The 23,409-nt window shown below is 37.6% G+C and overlaps 2 protein-coding genes across 2 annotated transcripts in view; one reads left to right on the plus strand and one right to left on the minus strand.

Annotated features, from left to right (window-relative positions):
• Positions 1 to 22,924, minus strand: part of iqgap2 (IQ motif containing GTPase activating protein 2) — a 34,802-nt gene extending 11,878 nt beyond the window's left edge. The window contains exons 1-15 of the mRNA XM_055048844.1: positions 22,572 to 22,924; positions 19,629 to 19,728; positions 12,281 to 12,437; positions 11,929 to 12,006; positions 10,789 to 10,865; positions 8,725 to 8,792; positions 7,559 to 7,672; positions 7,290 to 7,468; positions 6,311 to 6,398; positions 5,958 to 6,121; positions 4,914 to 5,001; positions 4,522 to 4,685; positions 4,215 to 4,375; positions 3,853 to 3,977; positions 3,539 to 3,702 (exon numbers count right to left, since the gene is read on the minus strand). Of these exons, the coding sequence (XP_054904819.1) occupies positions 3,539 to 3,702; positions 3,853 to 3,977; positions 4,215 to 4,375; positions 4,522 to 4,685; positions 4,914 to 5,001; positions 5,958 to 6,121; positions 6,311 to 6,398; positions 7,290 to 7,468; positions 7,559 to 7,672; positions 8,725 to 8,792; positions 10,789 to 10,865; positions 11,929 to 12,006; positions 12,281 to 12,437; positions 19,629 to 19,728; positions 22,572 to 22,617 (1,773 nt within the window). The 5' untranslated portion in view covers positions 22,618 to 22,924. The remainder of the gene's footprint in view (positions 1 to 3,538; positions 3,703 to 3,852; positions 3,978 to 4,214; positions 4,376 to 4,521; positions 4,686 to 4,913; positions 5,002 to 5,957; positions 6,122 to 6,310; positions 6,399 to 7,289; positions 7,469 to 7,558; positions 7,673 to 8,724; positions 8,793 to 10,788; positions 10,866 to 11,928; positions 12,007 to 12,280; positions 12,438 to 19,628; positions 19,729 to 22,571) is intronic.
• On the plus strand, positions 654 to 4,908 carry f2rl2 (coagulation factor II (thrombin) receptor-like 2). The gene is made up of 2 exons (XM_055048846.1): positions 654 to 1,414; positions 2,045 to 4,908. The coding sequence occupies exons 1-2, from the start codon at positions 1,351 to 1,353 to the stop codon at positions 3,088 to 3,090; spliced, it is 1,110 nt and encodes a 369-aa protein (XP_054904821.1). The 5' UTR covers positions 654 to 1,350; the 3' UTR covers positions 3,091 to 4,908.
• Positions 22,925 to 23,409: the final 485 nt, after the last annotated feature.

A 23,409-nucleotide genomic window follows, 5' to 3' on the forward strand; every position in this document is an offset into this window, starting at 1 on the left:
AATAAATTTTCTATTTATGTTAGAAATGCGAATCGGACAATTTCCAGCACAACTGGCCTTGACTGGTGATCAGCTGGTTGGAAACTCAAAACTACAAATTTGTTCTCACTCTGTGAACAGACCGACTGAGCACCAACTAGTTGTGTTGACAGTAACACATTGACACAGTCACTGAGGAAAGAAGACTCAAAGTTAGCCTTGTTCTGCATTTGGTTATGCATCTAAAACTGAGTCAGAGGAGATGCCAGAAACCATTTAAAAACTATTTTCTGACATGTCAAGACATCTCTGCTGTGTATTCAGAAAGATAGAGAGCAATAGAGTACAAGCCTTTAAGCAGGCAACTAGAAAGCTATTCAGTTTTATGATTTTTGAGTTCACTATCAGTATGCTAGTAAAATAATATAAATAACTTTTTAAAATAGTTTTAAAAAAGTAATTTGCTAAAATTGGTATTGGCAGGTCAAAACTTTACACAAACCAGAAATTAGAAATCAGTGACAAAATTCTGATTAGTGCATCTGTGCTGTGGCATTTTTATGCACAACACAGATTATATCTGACTGCATAAGTGATATACATCACAGCAACTAAATGTTAATCAACTAAGGAATCTCAAAATTAGGACAATATGACTCCTTGTTGATCCCCAGCACTGCAAACTTTGTTTACGCAGCTTAGAGTCTGTTTCCTTTCCGGCTAATTTTAGAGTCCCCTGTTGGAGTCAAAGGTTACTCCTTGACCACAGATCCCTGAGAAAGGAAGTCACTGCACTAAAACCCCAAGACATCCAATAGATGATGTTTGTTTGACTGAATTTAACAAACAACACTGAGACAAAAGCTGAGAGATCAGCAAGTATCCAAATTTACCATTCAAAATGTTGCTGCTTTTCATTGGAAAATTTTAAATCTTTCAAAAAAAAAAAAACATTCTATATTCCAGAAACAATAACAAACGGCAAAAAATAAAAATGAAAAGTTTAAAAACAACCACAACCTTAGAAAGAAATGCTGAAAGAAGTTGTCATTTGCTTATTGTTCACAGTTGTTGATAGGCTGGCACAAAGCCACTCCTCACCCTGTGAGTCAGAGGGAAGTTCCTGACACAGGCAGAAGGGAATTCAGTTTTCAGGCCACAGCAGGAAAAGCGACCATAACAATCACACACAGATAAGCACGCACAAACGAAGAGCTGAACTGGAGAACAAACAACGACCGATTCGACGTTTTGAGCTGCAGAGATGTAGAAGAGCAAAATTCACAGTGGAGAACTGCTGAAGGGAACCACCATCAAGAGAAGTGAAGAACAGGAGGTTTGAGAAGCGTGGGAAGTCAGTCTGAAAGCGTTATGGCTAACCTTGTGAGGGGATTTCTGTTATGTTTAGTGGTGGCACAGACCAGTCGGGTCGATGGTAAGTAATTATATTTTGCTTTTACTAACAAGATAACCACAAAACGTCTTCACAGAGGGTCAAATTAGAGTTAAATTAAAAAGTATTTGTACTTGTTGCAAATTTATTTTAAAGTAATCCACATTAAATGATCTTTCTTATGGCTGGAAGTGATACAAAATGCTTTGGAGAGCAAGCCAGAATCCTAATTTCATTCAAGTGGAGAATTTCTGTAAGACATTAAAGATTAGGGTGATGTCAAAGAGGCCTTACAATCACAAACACCCACCAGCACAGACTCAAAGCAAAATCATCAAAATAACAGTGAAAACATTCAAAAGGCTAGTTAGCAAATACATCAACAGCATGTGGTTAGTCTAATCATTTTTGTCTTTTTCTTTTTTGATAAAACAAAAAATACATATATCTTTATTTCACATTGTTGACTATTTTCTGAGAGATTTAAACAAAAACAACTTTACAACTAAACCCGTCAGTAATATGAATGATGTGCATAATTTTAAGGCATCTCTGATTTAAAAAGACCATAGATGGCATAAAATTATGAGAAGTAAAAGAACAATTTCAAGTTCAGGATTGTTTTCATAAAATTTAATTAAAACTATTTGTATGTTTTTTCTTTCAATATAGGAAAAGGAAGAATGACCCCTCCACCAAGAAGTATGAGGGGATTCTTTGATAAATCGAACTACACAAACCAGCAGCTTGACCGTTTCCGCTCCAGCATGGACCCTCACCTGGATGTGAAGCCTGAGGGATCAGCAGCAATATACACCACAGGGGCCATCAGCACTTGGATCATACCTTCATCATACATCCTTACGATTCTCGTGGGAATCCCATCTAACACCTACATTTTGGCGTTCCTCAGAGTCAGACTCACTTCAAAGACTTTATCCACAGTGGTTCTGTACCTGAACCTGGCCCTGTCGGACCTGCTGCTCATCCTGTCTCTTGCTCTGAGAGTTCACTACCACCTAAGCGGAAACAACTGGATATTTGGTGAAATCTCCTGTCGGCTTATTACAGCTTTATTTTTTGGAAACGTTTACTGCTCGGCTCAGACTATAGCGTGCATCAGCCTGAAGCGCTATCTGGCTGTGGTCAAGCCATTTCTGTACAGACGGATGGCTAAAACCAGCCTGGCGGTGTGGATGTGTGTGGTTGTGTGGCTTCTGTATGGAGCAGCTATTGTGCCTGAGCTGCTGGTCAAGCAGAGCTACCACATCAGAAGGCTGGAGATCACGACGTGCCATGATGTACTTCCTCTAGAAGAACCCTCCCATTCGCCGCTGGTGCCGTACAAACTGATCCTAGTTTTTCTAGGCTTCTTACTACCGTTCATGGTTTGTATTTACACCCACGTCGCAGTGATTTACCACCTGGAGCAAAGTTCCTGCGACTGGAAACTGTTCACCAGAGTGAGCACTCTGGTTTTTATCATCTTCCTGGTGTGTTTTCTCCCCAGTGGCGTTCTGCATGCTGCTCACTACATCCGCCTGTTTTCCAGTGGGGATGACACACTGTATGGATACTATAGATTAGCCATTTGTCTCTGCTGTTTCCACAGTTGCCTGGATCCCTTCCTGTGCATGCTTCTTTCCTTGACAGGAGACTCAGAGATACAATTTATCTCTTGTAGTAGGATACTGCAGAGGCCAGCAGTTATAGCATAATACTGGATATTTCTATCTCCAACAGGATGTAAAGAAAAGACTGTTTCCTCAAGTACTGTAGAGAAGAGAGATGAGGAAAACCACTCTACAGTTCAAACATATCAATCATTGTGACAAAACAATCTGTAAAGTTTCATTTTGCCAGTAATACAGCCATATTAAATGAATTTCAATACCACAGAAAAGCATATTAAATAAGTAACTCAATGCCATGCAACACTATATAGATTAAATGCAGACAGACGGATGTTTTCCAGCTTTTTGTTGATAATGAATTTCTGATAACAGCTAATAAAAACACATGTTTCACACAGTAAGTTATGGATGAAGTTTTAAAAACCTGCTGATTTTAGCTACACCAAGCTAAATCTTTCAAATGCACTTCAAGATCTCAAAAGCCCTTTTCTAAATAACTAAAATATTTTGATGAAGATTGTCATCATATTACCTGGCAGAGAAGATGTTTAGAATAATGAAGAACATCATGGTAGTGCTTCGATGTGGCTGGGTTTACTCCCGTCAGCTTGGCTGTAGGGAGAAGCAGAGCTGCAAGAGTCTGCTGATGATCTCCTGAGTTGAGGGCCTCATTAATCTCTGCAATAGCTATTATACCTGAAAGTTTGACAGAAAAAACAAAGTCTAATCTCTTAAATATCACTGGATGTTTAAAAACAATGTTAACACATAGTTACACAGGTTAATTATTAAAATTAAAAAACATGCTCTGTTTTGTGTCTAGAAACAAAAATGAGTATTTCTTACGTTCATGCTCCTCTTGGACTTGAATGTTAACCATGTCGATGCATTTCTGAACGTCATTCCAAGTGAGAAACTCTTGACTCTTGGAAAGGGTCTCAACTCGCTCTTCAATTAGCATGTCAGCATACCTATAAAGAAGAGTTATGTAGAATTTAAAATGGATTCCATTGAAGAATCATGAATTGCTTTTGCATCCTTATGACGGTTCCAAAACATTTTTTTATAAAATAATTCCCTCCTCTTCTAAAATTCACTAATTTCCACTACAACCAGGGGTTGGCAAACAACTACTGAACTTCTAAGACCCACAAAGAAACCTTCCTGACAAAATAAATTTTACAATAATTTACTCCCATCCATCATACCTGTTGAGGTTGTCATGCTCTATATTTGTGAAGCCCAGCGGAGAATCTGTTAGCTGTTCAATAACAGCCTGCGGGTCTTTCGTGTCCAGCACCTCGTTTAGAACCGCGACAGCCGACAGCATCTCCACAGCTACGCTGAGCTCCTCATGACTCAGTCCAGACTGTGAGACACAACATGATGAATCACACACAGATTATCCCTGAAAAACACTCTGCCTTTTATTGAAAATGAAAGAAAAGCTACTAAACGCAACGTTGTTTTAGCACTTATATGCGCACAGAGCTGCAGTGTTAAACTCAATCTCACCCGTCCTCCTTGTAGCTGCAAACTGAACAGTTCAGCCTGATACAGGTTAGCAGCACTCTGGTAGATGATTGGAAGCTGCGCCTCCGGGTTCAGCAGCTCCTCCACCGTCTCCGCAGCACTGCCCAGACGAATGGCTGTGTTGATGCGTGCAACTGCCTCAAGTTCTGTTCAGTAAATTGTTGCAAAAAGATACATTTTTAATAAAAGGACTTGGACCTATTCTTATAGTGTGACCATTAAATATTGCATAGAAACACCGGATGGAAAATAAGTATTGATGGGAATTCTACTAAACCTTGTTAGCAATCTGTTTCTGTATTTAGCAAGTATTGGGAAAATCTTTACGTTTTATCACCAGGAAATAAAATGGGTGAGTTGTAAACTGGACTTACTTCGTTTTTCTGCCTCAGCAAAATCATTGCAGGTGCTGATAATTCTGTGAATTTCTTCTTTGTCCAGGACTACCGACCTCCCGCCATTCTGTGGTTCAAACGTATTAGTAAGACAATTCAATCAATTATTCAGCATTTGTTAAATCAGCAAGAGAAGGTTTGTCTCCCTTTTGCATCTAGCGTTTTAATCTTCATGTCACCTGAAAAACTGTTAATCTCACAGACCCACTAGAGTTTAACAAACTTTAGAAATGTACACTATGTGAAAACAGAATATTTTTTGTCTTGATGAAAATATCAAGCTGTGTAGAGACTTGGGGATGATATGACGCCTCTCTTTGCCTCAACTCTCTAAAACAAAGCTCCCAATCATCCTTCCCACTGTATGCAATGGCAGAATAAACATGGGTCATCATCCAGCCTAGCAGGCTGTAGATAGAAGCGATATGTTTCTGTTGATGGTTGTATTTGTACCCCAGTGACACAGAAAGTCATTGATTACTAATTAAAGGTTTCTAATAACTTGGGTTTAAAAAAAGGAAGGTATAATCTAAAAATCTGCAGTAATTGTGTTTAATTTAAAGTGTTAGGGGTACCAGTGACCCTTTCCTAGTATCCACACCAAAAAATTGCAGCCAATCATTGAAGATGGGCACCAGACACCACAAAAAAGCAGGTAAAGAAATGAATTGACATGTTAAGTAATTTTCACTGTTTTCACTGTGATATTATGCTTCTGTAATAAAAAAATGTTTTATGCTATGAATTTTTCACACTTTCACCCTAGAGCTAATTATGTTTTTGGCATCTCTGCAAATAAGTGACATTTACTCAGTTAAATTTATAAAATTGTGTTGTTTTCCCCCACAGATTTTAACTTAATTAATCAAATGATTCTATTCAGGGTCATAGTGGATAACTTCTATCAATCAGCTATATCAAAATCACTGATTACCATTTTATTGCAGTTGCTCTATAAATTGCGATAAAGAACTGAAGCCTTAAAATGTAAAAATTTCAGCAAATGACTAAAAATAATTATACCTTTGACTTTTGTTGGACATAAGCCGTAAAATGTTCTAGATACCAGCCGCCGTTTGCATCCTGGACCCCCAGCAGGGACAGGGCTTCAAGTCTGAGAGCAGCCAATAGAGCAGCTTCATCCTGGAGCAACAAGGCTTCATTCACTTTCTGCACTGCTGCCTGGGCTGGAGACAAAATTCAGTAATGTACAACATACTTTTCATTCAACAATTACATAAAAAAAAAAGAAATCCAATTCATTTTTCTTGTGTTTCACTTAAAAGTAGATACATTTTATGCATGGGAATAATGTCTTCACGCAAAGATAAATCCTTTGGGAAACAGATAAGCATGTCGTGTGTGCACATCCTTACTGTTGACGTGATCAATAGAAGTCTGGATTTCCTGCTGGGTCAGCAGCTCCTCATAAACATCTCTTTCTTCTGTAGCAACTGAAGATCGCTAACGCAGAAAATAAAAATATATACTGATTCACACTCACTATACATTTGTTCCATAAACAGTAGTTCGTTTGAAGTTGCCGTGGCTTTCATATTTCACATATCACATCTGAAGTCATGTGAAGAAAATGCAAAGTTCCTGTTTGTACAATATTTGTAAAGAGTGGGAGGAGAGACGGGAGGCACAGTGGGGATCTAAAGTCTGGTAAATACAGCTGACACTGCAGAGACAAGAATGTGCAAGCAGAGGATGTGTAGCGAAAAACTACTTCAGTAAACTACGTGATCGCTCATATAATTAATAATATATATATATACGTTAAAAAAACACTTAGTTGGCCTAAAACAGTGAATTTTATCTTTTTATTTTTGTATTTTGTGACTTGGCTTTAGAGTAAAATATCTAGAGGTTGTCCATAAACATATGTTCGTATTATCAGAGAAGTGATGTTATTAACACTCTGTCCATGGAAAGTAGTCATAGTGTCAGGCTGCTATTTTGTGTGTTTTCAGATGGATTCCTTTTACAATCTAACTAATTGGTTCCATAAACCATAAATTGACATGTCTTGAGAAAAATGTTTATGATATTAACCTTTTTAGAACTAGTCAGCAAATATTCAAAGGGCTATGTTGGAGAGAAATTGAGCTGATTCTTAGATTACTGCCAGTCATAGTCATGTAGCATAAAAACTGCAGGACAAAAACCGTTTTTACTGGTAAGCTAAAATAATTCAGATTCATATACTTGAGAGTTTAATTAAATTTTGGCTCATTCGTGATAGCAACGCTATTTCTAAACAAGAAGTTAAAGATCTAAACTTCTTTCACAGCAAGACCTAAAATACTATGGAACAAACAATAAAATGAGCTAAAAGGTTCGTTTTCTCACCCTTCCTGATGACTGATCCTGCTTCCGAGCCTTTTCCTGCTTCAGTGTATCCTGGTAGTCTTGAGCCAGGACTTCCTGCGTATTCCTCAGCATTGCGTTGGGATTTTTTAACGCTTCCATTGTCACCGATGCCTGGCCTCTCTCGACGGCCTCATTGATGGCAATTACAGCAGCATGTACTACAGCAGAAGTGTATTTACAATAATTAGCCTTAGTTGTACAGATAATTTATTATGTCATTAATTTATTAAAAAGCAACAATGACTCACAAGCAGCTTCATCCACAGAAAGCTCATTGGCCAGAATACCTCCAATTTTACTGAAAGCTGGCATCTGAATGCCATACTTCTCCAGTTCACTTCTCATGTTACTGATCTCCTCCTCTATAAGACAGAAAGTCACAATATGAATATTAAATGCTGCAATATATTATATGAAGGGTTACTTATTTTACTTTTCCAGTTTTCCTGAGGGACCATAGATTTAAGAACATGTTTCTCAAAACAAGTTTTGAGAAAACATTTTACACTTCCCTAAAATGGGACAGTAGGTATCATTTTCAAAATTGCTTCATTAAACTACCACATACTTTCACCAGCCACTTTATTAGGTTAATTAATTGTACCAGGTTGGGCACCCCATTTGCTTTTAGAACTGTTTAAAGGGTTTATTTCTAATTTTCAGAATAGGACACAGAGAGGAAAACCAAAGTCATTTGTCATTGAGAAAATTTTCTAATTACAGCCAATGGTAACAAGCTGTTTAAATAAGTGTACTTTCACTCTCTAGTATGCTTGAAAGCAACCATGATTTATGTTTTTAAAATAAATTTCAAACAAAGAAAACTAGATCAAAAAGACAACTGGCCTCTTGCATGGTAATACTTTATGAAGGTTTCAGTCACCCCCCCAGTCAGGCAGGTGACTGGGGGGGGGTTCAAATTTATCGAATTGTTTATTGCAATAAAAATCATAAGAATTTTAATTTATCGTTTTTACAATAAATTCCAAGTGATGTTTAAAAATTCCTAAAACTCTCTCTTAGTATAGTTTCAGTATTTTTCCAGTTTATTCAATGTAGGCATCGTTATGTATCAATAGATGTGGAAATTTGAGCTGTTTAATGGAACAAATAAGACTTTTTTATCCAACTGTTGTCCTGAAGAAACTTATTAAAATGGATGTGTTTTTCAAACCAGTATTTGAGTTTGTGGGAATATAATTGTTATGTTACCTAAAAGGTAGTAATAAATATTTCACTTTTGTAATTAAGGACATTATGTTTTACAAAATGATACTTTGTAAATTAGCAATACAAAATGTTATTTTAAAACTTTCAGGCCATTTCGTCCATCCTTAACTTCTGTTGTTTTCGTGTTTTTATATATATTATATATATATATATTATGTGCCCTTTATGTTTCGACAGATCTCACCTGTAAAGGCGACTTTCCCCAGCAGGTCCTGGATCTGTGGTGCAATCCCCAGTTTGTACAAGTACAAGCTGAGACAAATCATGACAGACATAAAACATTTGGGTTAAAAGCAATCAGAAGCCTCAACAATAAGGAGTAGTGACACAAAGTTAAACAACCCATTTTTATTTTTCTCTGATACGTGTTGCTGTAGAGGTCCACCTGCCTCACACCACTGGAGGGTAGCATTGGATTGTGTTACACAGTGCACTACCTCAGGACAGGCAGCAGACTCTATACAAAGCTGTGAAATCAACAGGCAGGTGACTGGAAACTGCATTAAACTTTTATCTTCTCTCAGGTATCTGATAAGTGGTGATGAATTATAGATATTTGTGGAGGTTTGGCATCAGGACAGCTCTAAACAGAGGAGTTGTAGGTCCGCAGCTTGTAGCTATTTTGCTCTTTGATCACTGTGTGTGTGACTGAGTAAACATATGCTGCACTCCGTCACTGGAACATGGGGGGAGTTCAAACACACATTTAAAATTTGCTTATACAAAGGCTAGTGTTTTGACACAGGCAGCTGATTTAGGTTCAGATATCAGTACTACCATCTGACTCACGGTAATGAAGGCACCTCTAACACTTACCTGACAGGGCTTGGAGTGACTGCCTCTCCCCAGACAAACAACTATTTATTATTTCAGGGTTTGTTTGTTTTTTTTTCCCTCCATTTTCCATTAGTGCCCAGAGTAGAGGTTCAAAATGCACAATGTTTCCCAAGTGAATTTTAGTTTCACTTCAGTTTTTAACAACAGTCCACATGTGAAACGCCTACTGCTTTTACTTTAACTCTCTGCGTTGCAGGATTTTAGTTGGACATGCAGGAAGGAAGTGCACGTGTGTGAATATGGAGGGAAGGAAACCAATTCTCCCAGGACCTGACTGAAACACTGCAACACAGAAAACAATCCAGGCAGCTCACAAACCCACTCCCTAAAACGCAAATTGGATGAGCAAATGGATAAAGACTAAAATAAATCCTGTAATTAATTTGGTTTTCACAGATCAAAAGTGGCTCACATAAGGATAAATTTGCTTACAACAGTAAGAGTTATTTTTAAACCTGAAAACATTCCTAAACACCAAAACGGAAACCAAGTAATGAAATTATAAGAACAAGAACTGTTCTGCAGCTTAAGCAATAAACTGATCAAAATTACATTTATAAAGAATAAACATTTTTAAAATCAGCAGGAATATTTAATTTATTGTTCTTAACAATGGTTAACTTAGAAAATGACCTGGCTGTGAAACGTAAAATTGTATTACAAATTAACCCCATTTCAATATGACGTCATGTATGAGTTGCAACCATTCGCCACAAACTGTAAAATGTTTGTTGGACAGGAAGTGAACCCATTGCGTTATCAGAACAGAAATAGTTTTTTTCAGTTTCTGTTTCATATCCCTTCCCAGCACCATTTCTGCTTTTCATATAACATTGAAAAGATTGTATTTCTGTAGGTCGTGGAGGGTGATTATTAGGTCTGTATTTTTAAACTTTATCTTTATTTACTTTTGGGTTATCTTACCGTTTATCTCTGTATGGGTAAAGGTATTTCTAACTAATCTCAACTCCTGATCCATGATTCCATCAGACTTTCCAACACTACAGTGTGATCCTTATGTCTACACCCCCAGTGAGACAATTTGTAGAAGATTTTGCCTAATTTTGCAGAATAAAATTGCAAAACTTTATCCTAGGCCATTTTGTGAGTTGTATTTTAAAGCAAAAACAAAAACTAAGCATTGAAAGAAATGTCTTGGCTGTTCTTTTGGATGAAAAAATCTTTTAGTGACAGCCCAAAACAATTTTTTTCATAGCAACAAAAGTGTGAAGGTAACAGTCTCATTTAGACTGTGTCACTGCCAAGAATATAAAAAGCAAACAGCTGCATAAAACAGACTACTTTTTATTTGAATCTACTCAGTAGCTAATTTCCATTTTAACTAAAAGAACAAAGAAATGCATAAAACGTGTAAAATAATAAAAAGAAAAAGAATTCGTTTCAGTCTTACCTCAGTGCATGTATGCAGTACACCACCCTGGGCATGTTTTTGCGGTCATACACATCTGTGGTTTCTGGATAAAATATCTGAAATAAGAAACCATAATTGGTATTATAAACTAATATGATGCCACAGAATATATATTGTTCAATACATGAACAATAAACGTTCCAGTAGGTTTTATAGACTTAAACTAGTTAGTCTTTAAATAAAAAGGTAAAAATACAAGAATGGCAAATACAAGATCTCCACCATGGGAATGCTCAGATACAATATTCAGGAAGAAGATGGGTTATCATGCTGTTCTTCTGTCCATTCATCTGTCCTTTCTGTCCATGATTCCTTTCATCTACCATCTTCTGCTTAAGCAGCGGTCGGGTCCAGGGGGCAGCAGTTTAAGTAAAGCAGCCCTGACTTCTCTCCCAAGCCACTTGGGCCAGTTCTTCTGGGAAAATCCCAAGATGTTCTCAGGGTCTCCAACTTGTCCTGAGTTTTCCTCAAGGTGGGACATGTCCAGAACACATCACCAGGGAGGCGTCTGTACGTTTATGGGCCAAGGGGTGTCATAATTTGATCAAAAAATTATATTAGAAATAGTTTTTTTATTTTTTATTTTTACCACAACAGCCATTTGGTGGATTTTCTTGAAACACATTGGTTTGATTCAATGAAATCTCCTCTCCATCAGTGTTTCTTCCACTTTCAAGATGGGAATTGTGACACTGTAGCCAACTTTCCTAAGATGAAAGTCTCTAAGTAGAGAAAGAGTGTATAAATGTTTTAAACTTGGTTACGCTCTTCTTTGAAGACTGCCACACTTCATTTTGGTATTTGAAACACAATGTGCAGGTATGTTCTGCAAATATGCACCTTTGCATATCAAAAGTAGTCATGGTGGGCCATAAAGTCCAGCTATGCTCATGACCATAGGTGAGGGCAGGAATGTGGATCAACTGGTAGGTAAATAGAGTGCTTCATGTTTCATCCGAGTCCTCTCTTCAAAATGACAGACTGGTACAGTCTTTGCATCACAGCACACGCTGCATCAATCCGTCTATAAATCTACTGCTCCAATTTCCTCAAACTAACTTTCTTCTTGAAAGCCTATGTTCACTTGAATGCTTGTTAAAAAAGAAACTAGCTTCTTACCTTAGGAAGGCCCACTGACTCCATGGCTCTGAGCCACTGCACTGTGTTGTCAGTGTGTCTGAAATGTAGCCCTTTGCTCTGAGGACAAAAAAAGAAACAGCAAAGGACTAGAAATAAAGCATATGCTCAACTAGTCTTCAATCTAAGACAGCTAAAAGCAATAACTCATTAGATGATGTAAAAATTATGCTAGAATACACTCAATGTGTAAGTAAAAAATGTAAAAGTTCCCAGCATAAAAGCTGCATGTTTCAGTTTGGCTGAATCTTGTCAGGAAGTGTAAAACGATTGTGAAATCAAGCAGTTTATAATCTGATTAGATGAAGCAGATTATGAGAATTTGAAAATTCACCTTATAACGAGCCTGATCTCTGTCGTAGATCTTTTTTGCAGACACCAGTTTAGGGGCAAAAAAATTAGCAAGTTTTCCTAGATAAACTCCATTCCTGAGTCCCTCCTCCAGTTCGGTGGTGGGAGGCAAGCCCTCATCTAAGCAGGCCTCCATCCACCTGCAGAAGAAAAATGTGAAAACAAAAATTTCTTCTTTTTTTGCCTGTGCTCTTCACAGTTGTGCATCACTTTGTTTTTCTTTTTTCACAAAATCTAAATAAAATACATTGAAGTTTGTAGTTGTATCAAAAGAGTTCAAATTGATGTGAACTTTTTCTACTTCTTTCCAAGCAGTGCTTCAGCTACTATTCTGTTTTTACACAACCATCAAAAATCCACACATTCCAGCTCACAGAAACTTGGCGGCTGAATGCCTCCATGTCGTCAACGAGTCAATATTGGATTTTCCTGCACCTGCTGCCTTGTATGTTCCAACAAAACTGGAATATTTTTTGCTATGTGGATCCAAAACTAAATCACAAAATATGTCTAAACTCTGATGGTAACATAATGTCAAAGAAATTGTGCAGAGCCAAATAAATTCTAAATCGAAATACAAACAAATGCTTGTACAATTTCTTAAGTTTGTCCTTTGAATTGAGCAAGTAAAAAAAACAACAACCGAGAACAACCATTAAAAGGTAATTTCAAGATCTACAAGGGCCATAATGATTGATTCTCCATAAAATTAAAATTCAACTGTGTTGAAGCACTAGCGAAGAGGAAAAGGGCATTGTTACAGACAACACCCCCACAGAGTCCTGCATACTTTGGAAAGGAGGCTGCAGACACTTTTACAGTCACTCCTTTGAGCTTTCTACATTTGATTGAGACAAAAATGCAAATAGTGAATTTTATAAAAACGAAATGATCCACGTTTGTTCAAATTGAAAAGTAAATGTTGAGCAGATTTACTAGCTTTGCGGTTGCTCCTGTCACTTAAAGTTGATGCAATTTCCTTTACAAGATTAACAGCTGCTTCATGGATACAGTCTCTGCCAGATTATCTCCAGTGAAATCAGAGGGGGAAAAAAAAATCATTCCAAAAACTAGTGAATGATTTGTGAGCATGGTGAATCATTGTGGTACGAGTATGTTACATATTATCTTTCAGCTTGGAAGTGATGTCATTATTTATCACAATGCTTTTACCTGAATCCTAATAACTTTAACACTAAATCTTAGCAAGGTATTACTTTGCTGCTCATTACACACCTCCAGTTTGAGGCTCTAAGGACACAGCAGTTCATGGTGACTTAACTTGCTTATGTTGCATTTATAGGTTTAATTCTTGCCAGATAATCAAACCTCCCTTCACTTTCAGCTTTCTCTCCCACATGCACACACAGTGCCTTGTTTAGATTCATTAAGGCTGTGCAGGTGCTCAGAGGCAGTTTCCCAAACTGCGTGTCAGCACTTTAAGGTGCACGGTGTACTTTCAAATCAAAGTCAATGAAGTATGTGTATCAGGCTCCCCAAAGAATAATGTGTTCAAATAGCCTGATGGTAATGACCAGTGGTTCAGATGACTCACAAAGCACAAATGAACTACACACTGAAATGGAAAGTCTGCTTTTGTTTTCTACACCCAACTTTATATTAGTAACTTACCATGAAATATATTCAGCAATTACTTTTACTTTCCGACTCCTGTCAAAGGAGTCCTTTCCTTTCCTTTGGAAAGGAAAAGGTGACTGAAGACTTTGGGTCCTATTTAAATTCTCACAAGATGTTTCATCACAATAAATTTTCTTTCAAAACTATTCCATCCTTTTGAACTCTCAACTTGTGGTGACATTCAACCACACGACACCAGGCAGTCATTCTGCGGTGGGAGGAAACGAATGATGATGGTTTTTAAAGATTTTTACAAGCAAAATTCTTAAAAATGTGCTACGCATTTCTGCTTAAGCCACCTGATGGAATAATTTGCTATTCCTGATTTTATTGCTATTATCACTACATGTCTATTTGAGTGTGTCTCTATAAAAAAATAAAATAAAATAAAATGTAAAAAACAAAATCAACTGGAATGCCACCAAAGTTGACTTTCCTCCTAGGAAAGTGGGAGCTCTCCACCTACCCCCAGTTACGACTTGGACAACTTTTTGTTTCAATATGGCTGCTTCTCACGTTAACAGTAGTAAACTGTGGTGGAAACATGTTCATTGAACAATACAAACATTTAAGAATGAACCTAAAGAATGTGCCTAAAATTCCAGTAACAGGTACTGGAACTTGTGGTTTCAATGTGAAAAATCTAATTGAATATTTTGAAAGGCGTAGTATATTTACATCAGATATTGTTCAACATTCACACAACACTGATGCAAACAAGTATCGTATTTTCCACACCTCATTATTCGTTCAAAAAAAAAAAAAGGAGCTGACTGAAGCTTGACAGTACATCCTAGGAACATGCTGCATGGGTTAAACATTTCTCCAGCTAAACTTCACTTCCTGTACTTAAAACAAAGAATGACTTGTCTCCTGAAGCAGGACAGGCTTGTTGTTGTGTTCACAACAGTTCCAAAAACAGGCCTTCCTGTCATTGTCCAAGCTGCCATCCAAAGTGGAAAACAAAACACCGCCTTCTGGAGAGCCCAGGTATTTCCAAATGTTGACACCTTATTAGTAAATGACTCTTGTTTGCTTTTAGCAGCAGTATTTTTGTTCACAGAGGGAAATTTGCGAAAGTTTGCGTCACATAGCTTCATCATGCTGGTCATGAGTTGTGTTGTACGCCTTGGGGTGATCCATCTAAAGACCTTGTATCAAGTGACAATATTAATTTGCTGTTTTATCTGCCTTTCAGATAAATTTTCCAGACTGAAGTATTAAAAAAGATAAACTGTTTATGAAAGTCTTTCCTTCTGCACATGAACCAAGCATAGTCTGAATGGTTGAGGCAAGATCAGAACAAAGTTCAGAGGACCTGCCAAGTCCAGTAACAAAGGCAAAACTTATTTTTGACCAGTTCTCGAAGCCTATTTGTCACCTAAATAAAAGAGCAAGCAATCCAACATCCTGACAAAAAAAGGAGAGCCCAGTTGTTGAAAATATGAATCAGAACGTCCTGCAAGAACTTCCAAAATAAAATCAACAGGGTAAAAAGAAAAAGCTTTGAATAAAAGTGTCAGATAATACAGAGATAAAACAACTTATCTAAATGCATAAGCTCAACCAAATTCATCAGGAAGACTGTACTTGTGCAGTGTCCCTGACGCAGACCATGATTCAAACATGTGAGGATCATGAGAAATACTAAGCACATTTTGTAAAGTGGCCATGTCTAAGATGACATGGGTGGATCAGTATGTCCAAGTTATAAAGGTTCACAGCCAACATAACACGTTACGAATCCTCTCTTGTTTACTCTCCAGTGAGGGTACAAAGTCTCTTGTTAGAGACCAGAGCATGTGTTGTCCTTAGGAGGGTGTGTCTTTAAACAACTCTTCAATGAAGTTATAGATCTAAGACATTAAACAATAAAAGTAATCTTCTAATCTTCTAACAATTAAAGATCTGAACAACCTTAATATGCAACTTTGTTTTCTACTACACATCTATGCCTTTACATTTGTCCAGATTGTTTGAAAGTAAAAACATCCCATTCATCTTGGAACTATTACTTGAGGTTCCTGTCATTTCAAATGTTTGCAAAATCCAGCTGACGATTTTCCTGGAATACCAAGCTGCACATAATTGTCCTGACCATGCAAAGAAAAGTTATCAAACTTAACTTTGAAATAGATGGTTGTGGCAAGTCAAATTAGGTTAACATCCAGTCCCTGCTGGCTCTGTCTGTAGCTGAATGAATTATTAAATTATTCCTGCACACAGAGAACGTCACAAGTTTGGCACCAAATACAGAAGTTGTTTTAAAATGATTTTATTTATATCTGAAACTTCAATCTACTTAAAACCCAATTCTACTTTTTAAACTTGTCTGAACTAATTCTCACTTTAGACCCAATAAATACGGTGTGCCAAGATTTTAGCCATTTCTTAATACATTTTGATCAATGAGCAGTGAAACAATCACGTAATTAGAATCAAAAACTAAAGATATGGATTTTTCACACAAGGCTATTTATGTGAGATAGGAAATCGAACAGAAAAATGCAGGTTATTATGATTTCTTTTAAAGATCTTGACTGAATCTTTCATCATTTAAATTAAATTCTCAATCCTCAATTTTTTTTAATACTTGCAAAATGTACAAACACATTCTGTGATGCAACAGTGACCTTCGCCTGACTCGTAGAGTATCAGTTGTGGAGAAATGCCTCCCATCAGCTGCGTTCTCTTCCTCTTTCTTTATCTGGGTGTTACCGTTTGCAGAAGCCCCTTTAATGTTGCGGACATCAAAAACTTCAGAAGTAGCAGCCCAAGATGGAATTGGTAAGAAAAAAACTACAATGAATATGTTCCAAACATCTGCTTTGTATCAGTGTTAGTTTGGCACCAAATACCCTCTCAGTACTGAACTAATTTAGCAGAATGATTGTTGCTCAATGCTGAAGTTATAGCTGCATAATAAAGCCACTAGTTCTAGGAAAAACTAACAACTCATGTTTGTATTTGTACATGCATTACAGATGCTATATTACAGCAGAAAGCATAGAAAGACACATTTCAAACACTTTTCATGAATAGCTTTCACTGAAAAATTACGATCTGTGGGTTTGATAGTGGAACGGGAGGCAGAGCTTTTAATCACCAGGCTCCTCTCCTGTGAAACCAGCTCTTAATTTTAATCCGAGCAGCAGACAATCCATACACCTTTCAGACTAGACTGAAAGCATTTCTTTTTGTTAAAGTAGCTTGAGCTTTGTCTCCATTTGTGCAGTGATTGCTAACAATAACTTTATATTCTCTCTGTTTTTCTCTCTCTGGTAGCTACAGCAGGCAGAGTGTTTCTGAATGTATTTGTCACCTTTGGGCACCAATGATCTAGAGGAAAGTACAAGATTTGGACAAAACTAACCTTATGGTTGGGGTCTCTTTGTCTTAGGAGGGACTCTTAATGTTGGGTTAAAAACAGTAAATAAGGTGAACCGTCTTTCCTAAAATGTCTTATTTACAGTTACTTTCCTTGTGACAACAAAACAGAAATCAAGAAAAAAAATCCCTTGAACAATTTGAATGGTCAGCAGAAGCGACTATAACAAAATTGTTATTCCAACCATAAATGTTATTTTAAAGAACAGACTTGTGAGCCCAGAGCTTAATCCCCTGCTCCCTATGGTGGAGGGCTGTTTTAATCCCAATTCAACTTGGCACGCATTACAGAGAACAAGGTCCATTCTACAATTCATAAAGCTACGGAAAGTCAGTGCAGTTGAGATTAAATTCAAGAAGCAGATGAATGAAAGTGACACAACCGAATGTGGTCTCTTTGGTTAACCTTGATATTTCACCAGACAGTTTTCCATTTAGAGCAATTCTGTAACAGCTCACCCAGTAAACTATAAAAAGTGTTGTAATGTGTAATGGAAGACTGAATCTGCTCAGATTATCTCTTGTAAACCATCACTTTCAAGTGACATAATCAGATTATCCAGGTTAGCCAGACTGCCCAGGGTGTCAATGTACGGTCAGATGTCTGTGAGCAAAAGAGAAAAGTCGCCACTAGACAGCAAAGAGACGCAATGCAGCTGAGGGGGATCTGTCTTAAAGGGAGTGTCATGATGGCAGAAGAGGCACAAGCAGACTGCCTGTTTCTTCCTGTGCAGTAGGATGCTTTAGAATAGAAGGCAGGAAGTGGTTTTGTTTAAACTTTGTTCAGACGTCCCTGTAAGACTCACATGACTTAATGCTGACTTGAAATCGGAGAGGCATGCCCAATTACAAAAAATTAAAAAATTAAAAAATCAAAGTTTGTGGTGTAATCAGTGCTGCTGTTACAACTTTTTCCATCAAGTTCACAACTCACTGACTTCACTATTTTGCTTCTGAAAGCTTGCAGCTCCAAATTTTGAATGGGTATAAAGATTTTAAAATACACAAAAAAAAGACAACTTTTATTCCCAACTGTCTGACATTAAACCAGACTACACGTTTTCTGATTTAGGTCTGTGAGGATTACCAAAATTATTACAATTTCCTAAATACTGGGATAAAGATTAAATGTTCTGAATACATTTTATTTTCTTAAAATTCAACATTTTGATTTGAAACTGTATGACTTGGGTTAGATGTTTTGGTATAGTTTCACATGCTTCCAACAATAGTTTTCTTTAATTTTAGCCCATTCCTCTAAACAGATCTAACGTAGCTGACTCAGGTTTGTAGGCCGCCTCACTCCCACTCGTCTTTTTAGAGCTGTCCACAATTTCTGTGGAGGCCTCAGATCAGGGCTTTGTGACAACCATGCCTAAACATTAACTTTATGAACAACAACGTGGATGCTGAGGGGTTATTCTTCACTTGAAAAACTTATCTTGGCGAGAACTTCCACTTTCCATCTGATATTTTTGAAATACTGCTTTAATATTTCTATACAATCTTCTTTGTCATGTCTATTTTGTGAAGGCAGAAGATGACTTTTGGATGAGAAGGGAACATTAATATCTTTCAGAAAAAAGTCTATATTTGAACACATGGGAAGAAGGTCAAATGTCACACGTTAACACCTTTGTGCTTCACACTTAGAAGTAACAGTTATTTTTGACAAATTTTAAGGTTTTTGTTTCAAACCACTCAATATTTCTCCAACAAAGATCTTGGTCACTGGGTGTATTTGCAAACTATGTTTGGGCTTCTTGTGGTGCCGTAGAAGTAATGGATTCTTCGTCTCTGAGTGCCTTCGTCTCTTGAAACACACATTTTGCACCAAAAAAGTTCCAATCTCCTTTCCTTGATGATAGGTCTGCTGTTTCACACCAGCCATCCCTCCCAATCAAGGCACAATGCCGTTCAGCCTCCACGTGAGCCCACACACTTGCTTTTACATGTTTCCCAGTCAACATCGTCTTGCGTTTCATTAACTTTATATTCCAACAATGTATTTGAAAGCAGTTCAATCTCTCCAACTGTCCACACAAATTAATCTCCTGGCGCCATGTTGAATTCCTAACAGGAAGTTAAGAATCGTGATTGCACGACATAGGTTTTAGCTTTGCTCTACACTGAAATCCTTTCTTAAACGGATCAAGTGTGGACGACATTATGTCATAGAAACAAATATCTCTGCTACATTGTTTTAAAAAGACGTGCGGACTGGGCCTCACGCAGATCTGTTGAACTTTCAGGCACCTAAAAATTTTAGGCAAGGATGAACCAGGGCAAAAGGGATTACATCATACCGTTTGGCCTCCTCGAGGTGACACAGGTACTCATAGGCAATGTTTTGTCGTCTCCTCTCATCCATCTGCTCTGCTGACAGCCTCTCATCATCCTCAATCGCTGGAAAAAAGCAAGCAGATAAAAATAAATAAATAAATAAATTACTGAACTTTTCTTTGGCAGGTCACCTTTGTTTGCTTCACATTCACACTATAATACATCACAACTAGATTTTTAACAATAATCTGAAAACCTACGAACAAATTCAATTGTTATTGTTGCTTTTAGCAGCTTTTTTAAAACTGCAGTCAAACAATAAAACAAGTTCATCACTGAAATTGTCAGGGCTCGCCTAAGACCTTTTGGAGTTTCAGCAAATTTTAATTTAGCCCCTCCACCCCATACCAACATATTAACACCAGACATCTTATCATTCCTTGGCTACGATACGTGTACAATGTACCTACTTTTATTAGTGTCATTTGTAATTAGCTTATATCATACCGGTGTCATTATGGACTTTTATTTTAACCTCACAGTAGAAGCAAGCAAGCAAAGATGCTCTAATTAATTAGCATTTTGAAATGCACAGTGTTAATTAAGTGTGGCATATTCATTTAAATATTTTGAAAGTAACATCTGCAGACAAACATTTTTGTTGGTAAATTTGGAACTACAAAATAAAATCAAAAGATACTCTTGGGGAGCCTGACAGTGTTGGTGCCCAAGCAGCCCACTGACCTGCATTATCTCTGGCCTGGCTCTAGAAATAGTGACTGAATCACAAATTCCTTTTGCATGACAGCTTCAGTCAGAAATTTATTGATACTCCATCTGTGTCGTTTAGTGGATCACTAAAACTGGTTGGTTTTAGCGATCAACCAGATCACTAAAACTGTGGCAGCATTTTCCTGTAAAAGTGGGTTTGCAGCTTTAAATTAGAAGCTGCAATGAAAAACTGTGTAGCAAATAGTTGTGGCTTGGGTAGGAACCCAGGGTGACTTCTGCTGGGAGTTGACTGACACCTGCAGCTTAATGAGATCCCCTCCTACGCTTTACCTCAACTCTAATCCAATTAAATCCTTTTACTTCTGACTGAGCGCACATACAATCTCAGATCCGGGGACTAAGAGTAGAAAAAGGGTTTTCTTAGTCTGCCAATAAACAACCCAGCTGTAAGCTCCTTTAAGAGAAGCAAATCTGAAAAAAAAAGAAAAATAATAATTGAAAAATATATTTTCTGCTTTCTGCTGATACACAAATAGAGGTAGGTCAGTGTACCAGCCGGTCAAGGTACGCAGGAAGATTGGCTGCACTGCTGAGCTAATTTGAGCATACTACTATGACAAAAGTATTAATACATTCTTACATTGTGCCATATTTAGAACAATCAGCCTCAGACGTATGTCAGTTCACTTAAAATACTGGGCGCCTTCACCAGTTAAACAGCAACCACTTCATGGCAACTCACAGCTCAAAACTCAGCAAACCCAAAAACTTGTCAAGCAACCGTTAGATCCATCCAGTACTTTGCTGTGCATGAAGAATCCTCAATTTTTGTGACAATCCTCCAAAATATACAGCATCTATTTCAAAAATTGATAATTGGCCTACCTCAATAATAAAAAAAAAACTATAAATGGACATAAAAAAAAATAAAATTGAGCAGATGATCCATTTTATATTACATTCTTGCTTTACATTTTTATCTGGTATGTGGTTGATACATCTTTATCTATGATGGAGAAATTAAAACATTCTCAAAGCTGAGAAAATAAACTAAACTCTGATGTCAGTCTGAATCTTTTAAACCTCTCTAGGTTCACTCTGTAAAATTCTGGCAGCCATCTGCAGAGTCATCCATTTGCCAAGTCTTAGCAGAGGCTTGACATACAATCCTCACGTGTTAGGAAAGACACAAGCCACGCATGTGCGAGGCTGCCTCCACTACTTGGCTAAAAGATCCAGCACGGAAATCAACATATTATTTGCCTGTGCTGGCCAACCCAGCTGTGCAGATGACATGGGTGAAAAAAAATGTGTGTGAGCGCTCACTGCCGAGGCAGTGGCAGCAGCCATTAGTGACTCAGTCACACACTTCCTGGAAGAGCCTGACTGCACCGATCGTTATATTTAACTGTCAGGATGGGTTCAATGCTTTTGTATGTCAAAGGATCACATGGCGAGATCAATATAACTAATGTTTTTTTTTGTTTGTTTGTTTTTTTTGGCTGCAGTGGGTTCCCTTTCATCTTTTTTCCTGGAAAAGACAGAGATGCTGAAAAGAAACTCAAACTACAGGTTATGACATCACCATCTGTAGGAGTGACTTGTCCCAGAATGATGCTGTAAAGTAAAAAACACATGACAGAGGTAACTTTGGCTTGTTTGTCTTTTTCTCCCCGTTTTTTTTTTCTGAAAATGTAAAGTGTAACCAACTCTGTGTCAAAGATTTGCATCAGGAGGAACAAAATATTGATGCTCATTGATCAGTGTCACAATGCTGTACTTTGTTGCTTTCAAAAAAAAAGAAATCTTATCAGTTAACCTGCATTCTTGAGAGCCAGTTGCAAAATTCAATAAAGCAGCAGAAGTCTAAAGTTAATGGTTAACCTATGAGAAAAAGCCTGCTGAGTGGAAATGCTGATTTACTGGGTGTTATCACATGCCAAACACAAGAGGTGAAAATGATGGTGGTGCCTTCAGGGAAACAATGTGAGAAGAGGACAAATGAAATGTCATTGTTATACCGCTTTTTATCGCCAATAATTAGTTTCTTCGCATGTTTTCCTACTAAGTAAAAGCTAATGAGAGAACTATTGGAAAAGCATCCAGCTGCCAAGTGTCGTCAGGTGTAGGTGAACCACCTGCTGCTCATCACTGGCCTGCATTTATGCCTCACTGTAAAGTCCCCACTCAACTGGCTTCAACGCCAAAAACCCGATAGAAAACGTGCAACTTACTTCCATAGCGTGGCCTCTGCAACATTGTGGTTTCTTCATGGTACATCCTGCCTCGCTTCCTCCGCTCGTAAACTCGTCTGAACTGGAAACAACTTCAGCCAAGAAGCCAAGGTTTCAGCCAGACAACCGGCAGCGAGCCGCGCCTCTCTCAGGATGTGCTGATGAGATGAATAAGAAACTGCTGGGACCCGCGGAGCGTGGACGGGAATACGCCGCAAACAAGATTACAAAAAAATAAATAAATCATTAAGTGCCTGCTACGACCTCTTGTGGTTAAACCCCCATGGTTTGCGCTACTTTTGTCTGAGTTCTGACCAAAGTGCTCCTGGTTGCGTTATCTGTCCTCCACCACGACCTGACATGAGATGATTGACGGGACAGTCGGTGTAGATTTAGCACCTTTGCGACACCTGGTGGTCAAAAGGTGTGATGACGCTTTAAAGAATGGAACTCCATGCAGGAATCATTACTATCTCGCTCAATATTTTTTTCTTTTCTTTTTGTTGTTTTATCAGCTGTTGGGTTGAAAAAAGTCGTTCTAAATATATATTTTACATGCTTACTTCACTGTCTTACATGCAAGTCTTTATTTCATGTACTCCATGCCAGCTCTACAAATAAAAAAATATATATTTTTTACAAAAAATAAAAATATTTCTGTATTTCACCTATATTTCACCTATCTGCGGTTCACCTATGATGATTAGTTCATCATAGGTGATGAACATGACTAGTTCATCGCCCATGAACTAATCTGAAAAATATTACTAATACAAAAAATATTATGTTCACAAGAATTTTAAGTTACAGTCTAACAATAAACGCATATTTGTTTATT

This window comes from Poeciliopsis prolifica, unplaced genomic scaffold (assembly GCF_027474105.1).
Source record: "Poeciliopsis prolifica strain line A6 unplaced genomic scaffold, Auburn_PproV2 SCAFFOLD028, whole genome shotgun sequence".
Taxonomy (NCBI): Eukaryota; Metazoa; Chordata; class Actinopteri; order Cyprinodontiformes; family Poeciliidae; genus Poeciliopsis; species Poeciliopsis prolifica.